The following is a 14935-nucleotide window of genomic DNA, read 5'->3' as shown; positions in this document are numbered from 1 at the left end:
TATTAGCGGCGGGAGACTTGTAGCTCCTTTTACACCCGAGGCAAGCCCAAAAAAGTCTAGATGTAACTTTTTGATCACCATAAAAAATTTCTAATATGAAGTGACCAAAAATGAACAGTTCTGGACTTCTCTTTTACCTTTACACCGTTCACCATACGGTTTAATTAACATCATATTTTAATAGCCTGGACATTTCCACATGCAGCGATACCACATATGTTTATTTTTGTACATTATTTTTATTTAAAGAAAATTGGAAACTTCTTAGGAAAGGGGCTTATTCACATATATACGCACTTTTTAAAATATTTTTATCACTATTTTACAGTCTTCATAGGGACTTATGTGTTACTGGGGGGTGTTCTGCTTCTCCAGTTTATGTGCTGCATTTTGTGTCAGAAAATGCTGGAAGTACGTACAACTCTCAGCATGCCCTGATACAGCCTATGGTTGTGTGGGTGTTGCAGCATGTTGCACTGTATAGTAGTACAGTTAAGGTTATTGTGTAACATGCTGGGAGTAGTAGTTTTGGTCCCTGTCAGCTGCAGAGCCATAGTCTGTGTCAGGGAATACTGGGAATTGCAGTTAGTAACTACAACACCCAGCATGCAGCCTATGGCTCTGCAGCTGACCCGAACCAAAACTACAACTCCCAGCATGTTGCACTTTATAGTTCTACAGTTTAGGTTATGGTGCAACATGTTGGAAGTGGTAGTTTTGGTTCGGGTGTGTTTGCGTGCATCCGTGGGGTTCTTGGTTGGCGGATGAGTAAGAAGGGGGCGGGATTCTGGGGGTGCAATTCAGTGCAGGTGGCCAGAAGACACTAGAAATAAATAAAATTAGATGGCACAACTGGCTGCGGCGGCGGCAGTGCCCCCCCCCATCATACATTACATACACACATGACAGATACATCATACACATATACACTCACAACATACATATACACCATACATATGCACACATACATACACCCACCACTGCCCCCCCCATATCATATATTACATACACACATCACACATACACGCACACTATACATATACACACACACACGATACATACACCGCTGCTCACCCCACATCATACATCACATACACACATCACACATAGACATCATACACACATCACACAGACAGACATCATACACACATTATCATTACATACACATCACATGGGGTGATTATCAGCCAAACAGGTCACTATTACCCTGTGTAATAGGGCCAGCGATCAGCTGTCAAGCAAACTAACACTTGTTTGTCGGCTGACCAGGTTGTTTTGACCATTTAAAAACAACACCAAGTGGCCGCACAACTCCCTATGCAATAGGGGAGGTGTAGCCAGAGGGATGCACAAACAATCTAGCGATCATTAACGAGGTCATCCCCAGACGATTACCGAACTGTGTAACAGGCTTTGTTAAGGAATTGTGTACAAATGATCTGGGCTGTCTAATAGAGCCATAGGATGTTTCAACATTAGATCATTCCCAAATTAAAATACAGGGCGTCATATAAATTTTTACAATGGAGAGACGCAAAGTGACCGCTTATACAAGTAAAAACATAAGATTCTAATTAACTTGGGACCATCACTACACCTGCATGAAAAGAAAATAAATGACATGAAAGGTTTGGCACACCAAAGACCTATCCACCACACCTTTGGTATTAGCAGTCATATGCTGGGTCCTCATCCTGTACTCTAAAGCTCAAAGCTTTTGGGGACTCCAAAACCACTTATCAGTTTTCCAAAAAGTTATGGTTTCAACATACGATGCCAGTACCAAAACCAATTAGTATTGTAAACTATCCATATGAAGTGTTAGGACTGAAAAGTTAAACGTTTCTGACAAACAAGAAAATGAAATAGCAATTGGCAAACAAACATACAAAATGGTTATTACATACACATGAGACAGATGTGGACTTAGACTGGTTGGTCCTCGGCATCCCCAAGATCCAATGAGCCCCCAGCACTGAGAGACCTCTCCTGTGACAAAGATCATTATTGATGAGATGACTAAGCAAAGCAGTGAAGATTTATGAAAAAGAACATGCCTATGAAAAAAGCAAGGCAAGGAAGAATCTCTGCAGCACTCCAGGATAATGAACAGTGTGTAGCTTTATTCCATAATGCATTCAAAGTGTGCACTTTGAACGTAGCATGGAATATAATTACACACTTCGTTCAATTTTCTGGAGTGCTGCAGTGATTCTTCCTTGCCTGTATCGCTGGATGTCGTGACCTGTGTACCTGCTGGCACCGGTGCATTTCTCTTGGATGTACGGTTTTGTTTTTTTGGGGATATTAAAGAAGCAAGCTATATGTCCAATTCAAATCCTTACTACCAAAACACAATTATAACAAAGGATAACTAAACCCAAAATTGGTAGAGGGAAATCAGATTTCAGTGTTAACCCTTTAAAGTCACATTTCCATATTCTTAAAGTCAATGCTCTTTTTAGGTAATACTGTACACAAAAATTAAATACAAAATACTGTAGTTCTCAGCAGTAATGAAAATGTGAGTTTACTCTGCCTTGCCATTCTGAAGTTTTATCTGTCTACTGTAACAAGCTTATCTATAGGTATCATCATAAAAATAAAGGGTTGGTTGATTTGGAATTACAATGGCAAAGGAAAAAAAAAAAATCAACAACAAAAACAAAACATGAAAGCATGGAATTTACAAAATAGAAGCCTTCACATTGCGCTGCATGTCAATTGTGGTTCAAAAGGGTGTTCTCAAACATCAATGTGGAGAACAGTGTTTACCCCACTTGTATCACATTTATAGGTCCTGAGCTTATGAGACCAACAGGGAGAAGTGAGCCTAGGACAAAAGGATGCAGCAAAAAGATTCATTGGATTTTCTGTTTGCACACACACATCATTTGTGGGTTTGGCAAACAGCTGAACATTTTCTGCCTGTTACAGACTAGTTGAGGTAATTCCACTGTTTTATTATAGATTATGAAGGAGCACAGCTTGTCCATATATACAAAACCAGCTTTGTGGGCCACAATTTTAAATGTCCACTGACAATGAGTGGTGGGCAAAAAGGGAGGAATTATATCTTCTTAGTCATGAAGTTGTTGTAATGAAACTAATTACAATATAGTAACGGAACCTTGGAAAAGGTCTTATCACGAGGCAGATTTTTTGCAATTCCCATTTACCTGAATATCTAGGAAAATTCACAGAAAAGAAGGTGCCATTCCAATCATCCACTTACTAAAGCAGAATGTAAACTGACATTAATTTGCCCTACCTTTTAGGCCTTTGTGCTGACTTCTACATACACTATCTTGTATTTAATTTTTTAATCAAATTAAAGAAATAGTTTTTTCATGAACATAAAAATTGTGTGTGTACAAATGTCCCTTCAACAAAAATTAATAATCCAATAATCTTACATAAATGACTAAATGGTAAAGCCATCCAAAATTAGCAGCAGTGTCAATTATTTTCTTTAGTCCAAGAGAGTTCGCTCCTGCTGTGAACTGAAGCAAAAAATGCTACTTTGCTTTTGGGTAGGTGAGTATACCAAGATTACATCTTTGGCAAGTCACACAAGAGCACAATGTAGCACACTTAAATCATGACAAAACTTACTTTGAGAGGTTGCAGTTCAGAGAGATCAGCTGAACGGTTTAGGTGACGAGTGCCATGATCCCCATTGTGTGAATATGGTTCTGAAACATTTAATGGGGTGGAGACAAAACAAAATATATTTGTAAATTCTGGAGAGTGTTAACTAAGAATTTGTCTCCTTAACATCAAGACTTGTGCTGGATCCAAACTTTTTTGATCTTTCGCAGACATGTATGAATATGTGATCAATGTTTCTCAATTCACATTTCCTTAGTTATGTGCTGACTATATTATTATTATTTAAAAGGGCTACCCCGAATGGAATGTTTTTGATTGTGGAATAATCCCTTTTAAAAGGGAACGTGTCATCAGAATATAACCTATTGTTTAAAATCAGGTTTTTAGGTGAACCGTATATTTTAAGAATTTTTTGCCTGTGTTTTTTCAAATTTTCCCATCTATATTTTGTATTTTGTAAGAATCCTAAAATCATGCAGTTTCCATTCTGGCCACTAGGCCTAAAACTAAGCGGAGAAAGGTGAAAACAGTATATACACTGGTTTCACCACCATTTTGAACAAAGATAAGCACTCCTTCTGTAAAACAGCCTCTGAAAAGGTCACAGAGAATGTCCAGTAGCATCTCCAATTCATGTGAATGTGACAGGCCCTTTCTACTGTTGTCTATGGTCCATGGGTCCTGCACTAAAGTTTATTACTAAATTATGTTAAAAGAAAACAGCTGAGGAAGATGTCAGCCCGTCATAATGTAATTTTTTTTTTTTTTTTTTTATAAATATGTTTGCAATCAGAAAACAAAAGCAGATTTGGGGGTGGGTGGAGTGGTACATGTTTCACTATCTGGCTTTTTTCAGGAAACCTACAAATCTAGGTGATACAACACCATTAACCCCTTAAGGAAAGTTGTTTGACTGGCTTTTTCAGTATGAAATACTGAACATTTTCTAATGAAAGCAATTGCAAAATCTATTGGTTTTGCATGCTTTACAACATATCAAAAGTTTTAATATCTGACAGTAAGGACCAGGGCAATTTTCGTTTTTGCACTTTTTTTTTCTCCTACTCTTCTAAAAATCATAATGCTTTCAATTTTGCACCTGCAGACCCATATGAGGGCTAATTTTCTGAGCCATGATTTGGACTTTGGTGATTTTTTTACTTGTACGCCATAAACCGTGCGGTTTTATTAACCCTATATTTTAATAGTTTGGACTCACGTGGCTGTACCACATATGATTGTTTATTTTTGATTACAGTATTTTTTTTTTTAATGGGAAAAGGGGGGGGGGGGTGATTCAAAACTTATTATTAGGGAAGGGGTTAATTCACTTTTATTAACTTTTTTTGTCACCATAAGGGGCTATAGCATGCAATCTATACACTGCTCAATGATATGCAGTAGCATAGCATTGATCAGTGTTATCAGCGCTCTGCTGCTCCAGCCTGCATGACTGGCAGCAACAGGACACCAATCGGACGGCAAAGAGGCAGGAAAGAGCCCTCCCACTGTCCATTTTGCTGGGGATGTCCCGATCATCATCCCTGACCTACCGGCACTGTTAAACCTGCACTTTAACCCCTTAAGTACCGAGGGTTTTTCAGTTTTTTGCATTTTCGTTTTTTACTCCTTGCCTTTCAATTTTGCACCTAAAAATCCATATGATGGCTTATTTTTTGTGCCACCAATTCTACTTTGTAATGACGTCAGTCATTTTGGCCAAAAATCTAGGTGAAACGGAAAAAAAAAATCATTGTGAGACAAAAAATTGAAAAAAAAGCTGTTTTGTAACTTTTGGGGGCTTCCGTTTCTACGTAGTAAATATTTCGGTAAAAATGACACCTTATCTTTATTCTGTAGGTCCATACGATTAAAATGATACCCTACTGATATAGGTTTGATTTTGTCGTACTTCTGGGAAAAATTATAACTTCATGCAGGAAAATTAATACGTTTAAAATTGTCATCTTCTGACCCCTATAACTTTTATTTTTGCGCATATGGGGCGGAATGAGGGCTCATTTTTGCGCCGTGATCTGATGTTTTTAGCGGTACCATTTTTGCATTGATAGTAATTTTTTTAGCGCGTACACCATTGACCATGCGGTTTAATTAACGATATATTTTTATAATGCGGACATTTCCGCACGCGGCGATACAATATATGTTTATTTTTATTTACACTTTTTTTAATGGGAAAAGGGGGGTGATTCAAACTATTAATAGGGAAGGGGTAAAATGATCTTCCCATAGGGACCTATAACACTGCACACACTGATCTATTACATTGATCACTGGTTTCTCATAGGAAACCAGTGATCGATGATTCTGCCGCTTGACTGCTCATGCCTGGATCTCAGGCACTGAGCAGTCATTCGGCGATCGGACAGCGAGGCGGCAGGTAGGGACCCTCCTGCTGTCCTGTAAGCTGTTCGGGATGCCGCGATTTCGCCGCGGCTATCCCAAACAGCCCACTGAGCTAACCGACATACTTTCACTTTAGACGCGGCATTCAACTTTGAACGCCGCGTCTAAAGGGTTAATAGCATGCGGCACCGCGATCAATGCCGCGGGTCCCGGCCGTTGTTAGAGGCCAGGCCCGACCCGCTATGACGCGGGGCCACGCCGTGGCCCCGCGTTATAGATTGGGAGCGGACACATGACGTTCCAGTACGTGATGTGTCCTTAAGAAGTTAAAGTTGATTGTGGCATCTAAAGGGTTAATGCCGGGCATCGGCCCGATCGGTGGTGCCCGGCATTAACCATGGGTTCTGGCTGCTCATAGCAATGTGAAAACACTTGCTATAAATGGCCAGAAGAAAGCAACCAGCACACAATGAAGTGATGCCAGAGCACTATGTTTCATTTCTACTGCACCAAGGACCTGTAGGTGGCCAGGCACAGAGGAATATCAGTGGATTAAAAAAAAATCAGTCAGACAATTCAGAATAAGTACTTAGCAAACAAGGGCAAGAGAGAATGAAAGACAGTTGTCTTTACTTCTACTATAATTTACAGAAATGTGTGCATAAATAAAAAAAAACTGATAAATAGGAAAAATATTGCATATGAAAACATTTTAAAAAAAACTAAATTATAAAAAATATATTACCTTGTCTGATGTCATTCAGAGGAATGTCAACATTCTCAGCCTTTTTATCTAAGGGAGAAATAAAATTGTATCTACAATTAAGTACTGGACAATAAAATACAAGAAGTTTATTTCCAGCAATAACATCTTGTATTTCCTAAGAGCGTGTAATAGCATTAAAACCTTTAAAGAACATCTCTTTAACCCCTTGGGGACGGAGCCCATTATAACCCTAAGGACGGGATCATTTTTTGCAAATCTGACCACTGTCACTTTAAGCATTAATAACTCTGGGATGCTTTTACTTATAAATTTGATTCCGAGATAGTTTTTTTGTGACATATTCTACTTTATGGTAGTGGTAAATTTTTGTCGATACTTGCATCATTTCTTGGTGAAAAATTCCAAAATTTGATGAAAAATTTGAAAATGTTGCATTTTTCTAACTTTGAAGCTCTCTGATTGAAGGAAAATAGACATTCCAAATAAATGATATATTGATTCACAAATACAATATGTCTACTCTATATTTGCATCATAAAGTTGTCATGTTTTTACTTTTGGAAGACCTTCAAAGTTCAGCAGCAATTTTCCAATTTTTCTCAAAATTTTCAAAATCGGAATTTTTCAGGTACCAGTTCAGGTTTGAAGTGTATTTGAAGGGCCTTCCTATTAGAAATACCCCACAAATGACCCAATTATAAAAACTGCACCCCTCAAAGTATCCAAAATGACAATCAGTAAGCTTGTTAACCCTTTAGGTGTTTCACAGGAATAGCAGCAAAGTGAAGGAGAAAATTCAAAATCTTCATTTTTTACACTCGCATGTTCTTGTAGACCCAGTTTTTGAATTTTTACAAGTGGTAATAGGAGAAAAAGCCTCCAAAAATTTGTAACCCAAGGAAATACCTCATATGTGTATGTAAAGTGTTCGGCGGGCGCAGTAGAGGGCTCAGAAGGGAAGGAGCAACAATGGGATTTTGGAGAGTGAATTTTGCTGAAATGATTTTTGGGGGGCATGTCACATTTGGGAAGCCCCTATGGTGCCAGAACAGCAGAAAACCCCACATGGCATACCATTTTGGAAACTACACCCCTCAAGGCACGTAACAAGGGGTCCAGTGAGCCTTAACACCACGCAGGTGCTTGACGACTTTTCGTTAAAATCGGATGTGTAAATGAAAAAAGAAAAATTTTCAATAAAGTGCAGTTTCTTCCCAAATTTACCTTTTTTACAAAGTGTTATGGGAGAGAATGCCCCCCAAGATTTGTAACCCCATCTCTTCTGAGTATGAAAATACCCCATATTAGGATGTAAAATGCTATGCGGGCGAAATACAATGCTCAGAAGAGGAGGAGCGCCATTGAGCTTTTGGAAAGAGAATTCGTTTGAAATTGTAGTCAGGGGCCATGTGCGTTTACAAAGCCCCCTGTGGTACCAGAACAGTGGACCCCCCCACATATGACCCCATTTTGGAAATTACACCCCTCACAGAATTTAATAAGGGGTGCAGTGAGTATTTACACCCCACAGGCATTAGACAGATCTTTGGAACAGTGGACTGTGCAAATGAAAAATACATTTTTTCATTTTCACGGACCACTGTTCCAAAAATCTGTCAGACACGTGTGGCGTAAATGCTCACTGTACCCCTTATTACATTACACGAGAGGTGTAGTTTCCAAATGGGGTCAAATGTGGGGGGGGGGGGTCCATTGTTCTGGCACTATGGGGGCAATGTAAACTCATGTGGCCTTCAATTCCGGACACATTCTCTCTTCAAAATCCCAATGGCGCTCCTTCTCTTCTGAGCATTGTAGTGCGCCCGCCGAGCACTTTACATCCACATGTGGGGTATGTTCTTACTCAGAGGAAATGGCGTTACAAATTTTGGGGGGCTTTTTTCCTATTTTCCCTTGTGAAAATGAAAAATTTATGGTAACACCAGCATTTTAGTGAAAAAAAAAATTAGTTTTTTCATTTTTCCATCCAAATTTAATGAAAATTCGTCAAACACCTGTGGGGTGTTCAGGCTCACTATACCCCTTGTTACGTTCCGTGGGGGGTGTAGTTTCCAAAATGGGGTCACATGTGGGTATTTATGTTTTTGCGTTTATGTGAAAACCACTGTAAAATCAGCCACCCCTGTGCAAATCACCAATTTAGGCCTCAAATGTACATGGTGGGCTCTCACTCCTGAGCCTTGTTGTGCATCCGCAGAGCATTTTACGCCCACATATTGGGGGGGGGCTTTTTTTTTTTTCTTTTTACTGCTTGTGAAAATAAAAAGTAAGGGGCAACACCAGCATGTTAGTGTAAACATTTTTTTTTTTTTTTACACACACTAACAGGCTGATGTAACCCCCAACTTTTCCTTTTTATAAGGGGTAAAAGGAGAAAAAGCCCCCCAAAATTTGTAGTGTAATTTCTCCCGAGTACGGAGATACCCCATATGTGGCCCTAAACTGTTTCCTTGAAATACGACATTTGAGGACTAAATTAGGAATTGCATAGGGGTGGACATAGGGGTATTCTACGCCAGTGATTCCCAAACAGGGTGCCTCCAGCTGTTGCTTAACTCCTAGCATGCCTGGACAGTCAGTGGCTGTCCAGAAATGCTGGGAGTTGTTGTTTTGCAACAGCTGGAGGCTCCGTTTTGGAAACACTGCCGTACAATTCTTTTTCATTTTTAAGGGGTGTAAGTGTAAGGGGGTGTATATGTAGTGTTTTACTCTTTATTATGTGTTCGTGTAGTGTAGTGTAGTGTTTTTAGGGTACATTAGCACTGGCGTGTTACGGTGAGTTTCTCGCTAGGAGTTTGAGCTGCGGCAAACCATACTTGAAGCAGGAAACTTACTGTAAACCTGCCCGTGTGAATGTACCCTGTACGTTCACATGGGGGGGGGGGGGGGGGGGGGGGGAGAGAAACCTCCAGCTGTTTCAAAACCACAACTCCCAAGCATGTACTGACAGTGCATGCTGGGAGTTGTACTTTTGCAACAGCTGGGGGCACACTGGTTGAAAAACCTTTAGTTAGGTTCTGTTACCTAACTCAGAATTTTCCAACCAGTGTGCCTCCAGCTGTTGCAAAACTACAACTCCCAGCATGTACTAATCGCAGAAGGGCATGCTGGGAGATGTAGTTATGCAACAACTGGAGGTTACGCAACTACAACTCCCAGCATGGTGAGACAGCTGTTTGCTGTGAGCATGCTGGGATTTGCAGTTTTGCAACATCTGGAGAGCTACAGTTTATAGACCACTGCTCAGTGATTTCCAAACTGTGACCCTTCAGATGTTGCAAAACTACAAATCCCAGCATGCCCAGACAGCAAAGAGCTGTTTGAGCATGCTAGGAGTTGTAGTTTTGCAAGATCTGGAGGGATAAAGTTTAGAGACCACTATATAGTGGTCTCAAACTGCAGACCCGAGTCAGCGATCGGCGCAAATCGCAAGTAATGACCCCCCCTGGGCATTTGCACGGGGTGCCTGCTGATAGATATCAGCAGTCACCCCGGTCCGGTCCCAATTCCCACGGGCGTATGCATACGCCCTTTGTCCCCAACAGGTTAAGAAGACCATCCTCTTGTCCAGAACAGATTTTCCCCAAATGCCATGCATATCTCTAACTGCTGTTAAAAGCAGCTCATTGCTGTCACATGAGCTCTTGCAGGATAAGTAGCAGTTTTGAATAGTACCATTTTGGGGTATGTCTGAAACTTTGATCACTTTTTATAACATTTTTAGTGAGGGTGGGGAATACCAAAAAGCATCAATTTTGGCAAGATAATTTTTTTATTTTATTTTTTTTTTTTACAGTGTTCACCATGCAGTATCAATGACATTGTAATTTTATTCTGCAGGCCGGTACGATTATGGTGAAAAGGAGATTTTTATGCTTCCCATAAAATCTCTCTGAGGATTCATTGGGAGACACAGACCTTGGGTGTATGCTGCTGTCACTAGGAGGCTTGACACTATGGCAACAAGAAAAGTCGGCCCCTCCCAGCAGGATATACCCGCCTACAGGCACCTGAGCTAATCAGTTTTAGTCCCAGAGCAGTAGGAGAGGACCGACAGGTAAGAAAAAACAAAAAACAGAAACTGTCCGAGGAACCCCAGAATAAAATTAACTGAAACACCCTCGGACAGGTAACCAAACCAGGAACACCAGAAAAATAGGTGGGTGCCGTGTCCCCCAATGGATCCTACGAGAGAGATTTTACGGTAAGCATAAAAATTTCCTTTTCTCTATCGGCTCCAATGGGGTACACAGACCTTGGGACATAACAAAGCAGTTCCCAGGGTGGGTAAAAGAGGAGCAAGTTAGGTGGAAGACTGGACCACAGCAGCCTGCAACACCTTTCGCAGACTAGCATCAGCAAAGGTATGAACCTGGTAGAATTTTGTAAAAGTGTGCAAAGATGACCAGGTGGCCGCTTTACAAACTTGCGAGGCCAAAGCCCTGTGGCCCCGACAGAACAAGTGGAATGAGCTGAGACCCTGAAGGGTGGAGTCTTCCCCTTACAGCGGTAAGCTTCCGAAATAGCAGACCCGGATCCACCGAGAAATGGTGTCCTTGTAAGCAGGTAGTCCTTTACGACCACCCTCCATATGTACAAAGAAGGAGTCACTGAGGAAAAGAAGTAGTGACTGAGAGGTAGGTCCAAACGGCCCGTACCACATCAAGTTTATGGAGCAAACATTCCTTTGGATGAGATGGGGCCGGACAAATAAAGATGGGAGGACAATGTCCTTATTGAGATGAAAAGAAGACAACCTTAGGTAGAAACCTAAGGAACCGAATGAAAAACAACTTTGTCATGGTAGGGAGAGTGGCAGGATAGAGCTGCCAGCTCCAAAACCCTCCTAATAGAAGTGACCGCAATAAGGACCACCACCATCCAGGAAAGTAGACGTAGTGCAGTGTTTCCCAAAGGCGGTCCTCATGCACCCCCAACAGGTCATGTTTTTTGGATTTTCTTAGTCTTTCACAGGTGGTATAATTATGGTCAGTGAATCAGGCATCAACACAGTTAAATCACCTGTGAAAGACTAAGGAAATCCAGAAAACATGACCTGTTGGGGGTGCTTGACGACCGCTTTTGGGAAACACTGACCTAGAGGACGTTGAAAAAGAATGAAAGGAGACGAAACTTGGCCCTTAAGGGAACTGAGAGCCAACTGTTATAGACACAAATGTGTTTTTACATCCATTATATCCCATTTAGTATACATTTCCCTGCGCCCACGGTCTAAAGCTTAGTTTCAAACACAGCCACAGTAGGTGTGGCTAAAGAACCAGTTTTTCCACGTTATGTGAAGAGAGTAGGCGGACACTAAGCCAAAGGGGTGAGGCATTAGGGGATTTTACTGGAAAACATATGGCCATCTGTCTCTGAACTTCCTTCTAGAGGGGAGCATCTTCTGCTCCTTAGCCTGGGATGGATAAGTATATTGATTGTATAATTTCTACACTAAATATGCTAGTTTGCTAAACATAGAGTATGTACTATTGTATTAATGCTTGTATGTATGTCTTATTTGGTTTAGCTAATTAATGTTTTATTAAATGTTATCAACTTTGGTGGGATACACTGCTGGTACAAGACGTTTCTGCCAAAATACCTTATACAATAATTTCCTAGATGTACAAAACTTAATCAGTGTTTCTGGGTGTTTGTAAACATATTTAGTCCCTATAAATTTAGCCTGTACTTCCTGCTTCCGTTTCATACAGTTGTTGGCCATTTTGGGGACACTAACAAAGAAAGCACATGGTCGGGGCAGGGGCATGTTTTGTTGTACTCTTATCCTGAAAACCACAATTGGTGTAGTCAGCAGTGTTTCCACAATAAGTGGAATGTAAAAAGGAAAAAAAAAAAAAGTCATGGGAGAGAGAGTTGATCATAGTGCGAATAACTTGGTTAGAAAACCCCCTGGCTCTCAAAACCGCGGTCTCAACCGCCACACCGTCAAATGCAGCGAGCGTAAATTGGGGTGGCAAGGAGGATCCTGAGAGAGCCAGACTGGACGGAGTGGGAGGCGCAGTGGTGCGTCGTCCACTAGCCGAACCAAGTCTGCATGCCAAGCCCTCATGGGCCAGTCTGGAGCCACGAGAATGGGGGGGGGGACACCTTCCGTCTTGAGCTTCCTCAAGACCCTGGGAAGGGGAGGGAAGAGGAAGGGTAGGGCAAAGCACAACCAAGGAATCTCCAGGGCTAGAGCCAAGGGATCTTGGGATTTCGCCACAAAGCGAGGAACATTCTGGTTGTGGAACAACGCGAACAGGTCCACGTCTTGAGTGCCCCAGATATTGCAGATTTACGCAAACACTTCTGGATGAAGAGACCACTCGCCTTTTTGGCTGAGGATCGGCTGAGAAAGTCCGCCTCCCAATTGTCCACACCCGGTATGTGAATTGCTGAGATGGATGGAACTCTGAGTTCTGCCCAGAGAAGGATCTTGGAGACTTGGGCCATCGCTGCTGAGCCAGGTGAGGGGGCAGAAAGGATCGTCCTAGGCAAAGAAGAGGGGAGCGCAGCCACCACAGAATGGAATGGCGAGACCCGGGGGGGGGGTTGAAGAGGTCGATAATGAAACTGGGCAAAAGGAACGGCTTCCATGGCCGCCAACATCCGGCCCGAGACCTCCATGCAGAATCGAATGGAAACTGGTACAGTTTTCCGGAGAATCTGAACTCCTGATAAAAGAGCCATCCGTTTTTCCGATGGGAGCCGGATTCTGGCAGACGCCATGTCAAACTGGAGTCCCAGGAAGACTAGAGACTGGGTAGGAGTCAGGTTGGACTTGTCCTGATTGATCATCCAGCCGAACCGAGACAAGGTCTGAAGAGTGAGGTGGAAACTCTTGATTCTGGGCTCTGTTTGGAGCCTTGACCAAGAGATGGTCCAGGTAGGGGATCACTGATACACCCCGTGCTCGCAAGAGGGCGACCACTGCCGCCAGGACCTTGGTGAAAAACCTCGGAGCAGTGGCTAGTCCGATAGGAAGAGCCACAAACTGAAAATGGCCCTCAGGAAATGCGAAGCAAAGATAACGCTGATGTGCTGGAAAAATGGGGATGTTGAGATAGGCATCTCTGATGTCCACCGAGGAAAGAAACTCCCCTTGATCCATGGACTCCACTACCGAACGAAAAGACTCCATACGGGAGGTCAAAGATTGGTCGAACGGAACCCCCTTTTTTGGGGAGCACAAACAGGTAATAAAAATCTGAAAAACGCTCCCTGGGAGGAACTAGGATAATCACTCCCTGAATGGATAGATGTGACTGGGACGGTAACAGTGGTGCTCAATCTCCAAAGGAACGGTAAAGACAACCAACAATGCTTAAAATAGAAATGACGAGAGGCCACTCGCCCCATCCGTGCTCCAAAGACTTCTCTTTATTCTTAATGCATTAAAAAACGCCAGCAGGACAGGACAAGACTCCTGGATGATGCTGCAATTACAGTGGCTGTTTCACACGGAGTGTGAAGCGCGACTCTGTGTGAAACAGCCGCTGTAATTTCAGCGCCATCTAGGCGTCTTGTCCTGTCAGCGTTTTTTAATGCAATAAGAATAAAGTGAAGTCTTTGGAGCACGGATGAGGTGAGTGGCATCATTTCGACTTAATGCATAGAAAGATTAGAGTGCTACGCACTCGCTATAGTTCTCTTCTCAGTAGTTTCTGTACACAGTGAATGGCTGAGTAGGTTAGTTCCTACTGACACAAATCACAGGAACCAGGAAGGACTTCAGCAAGGACTTCTTTCTAGGAAAAAAATGGCAGTAACGTGTATATACATTTTAAAATGTATACCATTTTGTGAAATTTCTTTTAAGACTGTAAGTACCGAGTCCTATTTATCCATAAACCAAAAGAGGATACTGCAAGAAAAATGTGCGCACAGCAGAGCCTAACACTTATAACATCTCTTATCCCCATTTATCCTTCAGCTTTGTTTACACAGTGGAATTTTCCCAATTATGCACAAATTACACTCAGCAAAGCTTCCTAAACAGAATTTCAGAAATCCGTCAGAAATTCTGAGTTCTCTAAACTGAGTTCTGTTTAAATTCAAGCCCCATTGAGTTCACTAGGATTTCGCCCACAATTCTGCGAAATTTCAAGATCTGTTTTTAAATTATGCGGAATGCAGAATTCAGCTGTGTGAATGGGACAGCGGAATCCATTAAACATAATGGGGGGAGATTTATCAAAACCT

General features: G+C 41.9%; 1 protein-coding gene across 10 annotated transcripts in view; it reads right to left on the bottom strand.

The window, feature by feature from the left end:
• The window catches only part of CTNND1 (catenin delta 1), a 140358-nt gene that overhangs the window by 6581 nt on the left and 118842 nt on the right, over positions 1–14935 (bottom strand). For 9 of the 10 annotated variants that reach the window (XM_056531182.1, XM_056531187.1, XM_056531189.1 and 6 more), the window contains 3 exons: positions 6725–6772; positions 3616–3695; positions 1908–1989 (listed from right to left, as the gene is read on the bottom strand). In XM_056531182.1, coding sequence (XP_056387157.1) covers positions 1927–1989; positions 3616–3695; positions 6725–6772 — 191 coding nt within the window. In that variant the 3' untranslated portion in view covers positions 1908–1926. The remainder of the gene's footprint in view (positions 1–1907; positions 1990–3615; positions 3696–6724; positions 6773–14935) is intronic. The other variant, XM_056531181.1, reaches the window with a different exon arrangement.

The sequence above is a fragment of the Hyla sarda genome, chromosome 7 (genome assembly GCF_029499605.1).
Source record: "Hyla sarda isolate aHylSar1 chromosome 7, aHylSar1.hap1, whole genome shotgun sequence".
In the NCBI taxonomy this organism is placed as follows: Eukaryota; Metazoa; Chordata; class Amphibia; order Anura; family Hylidae; genus Hyla; species Hyla sarda.
This window is presented reverse-complemented; position numbering and strand designations above follow the sequence as displayed.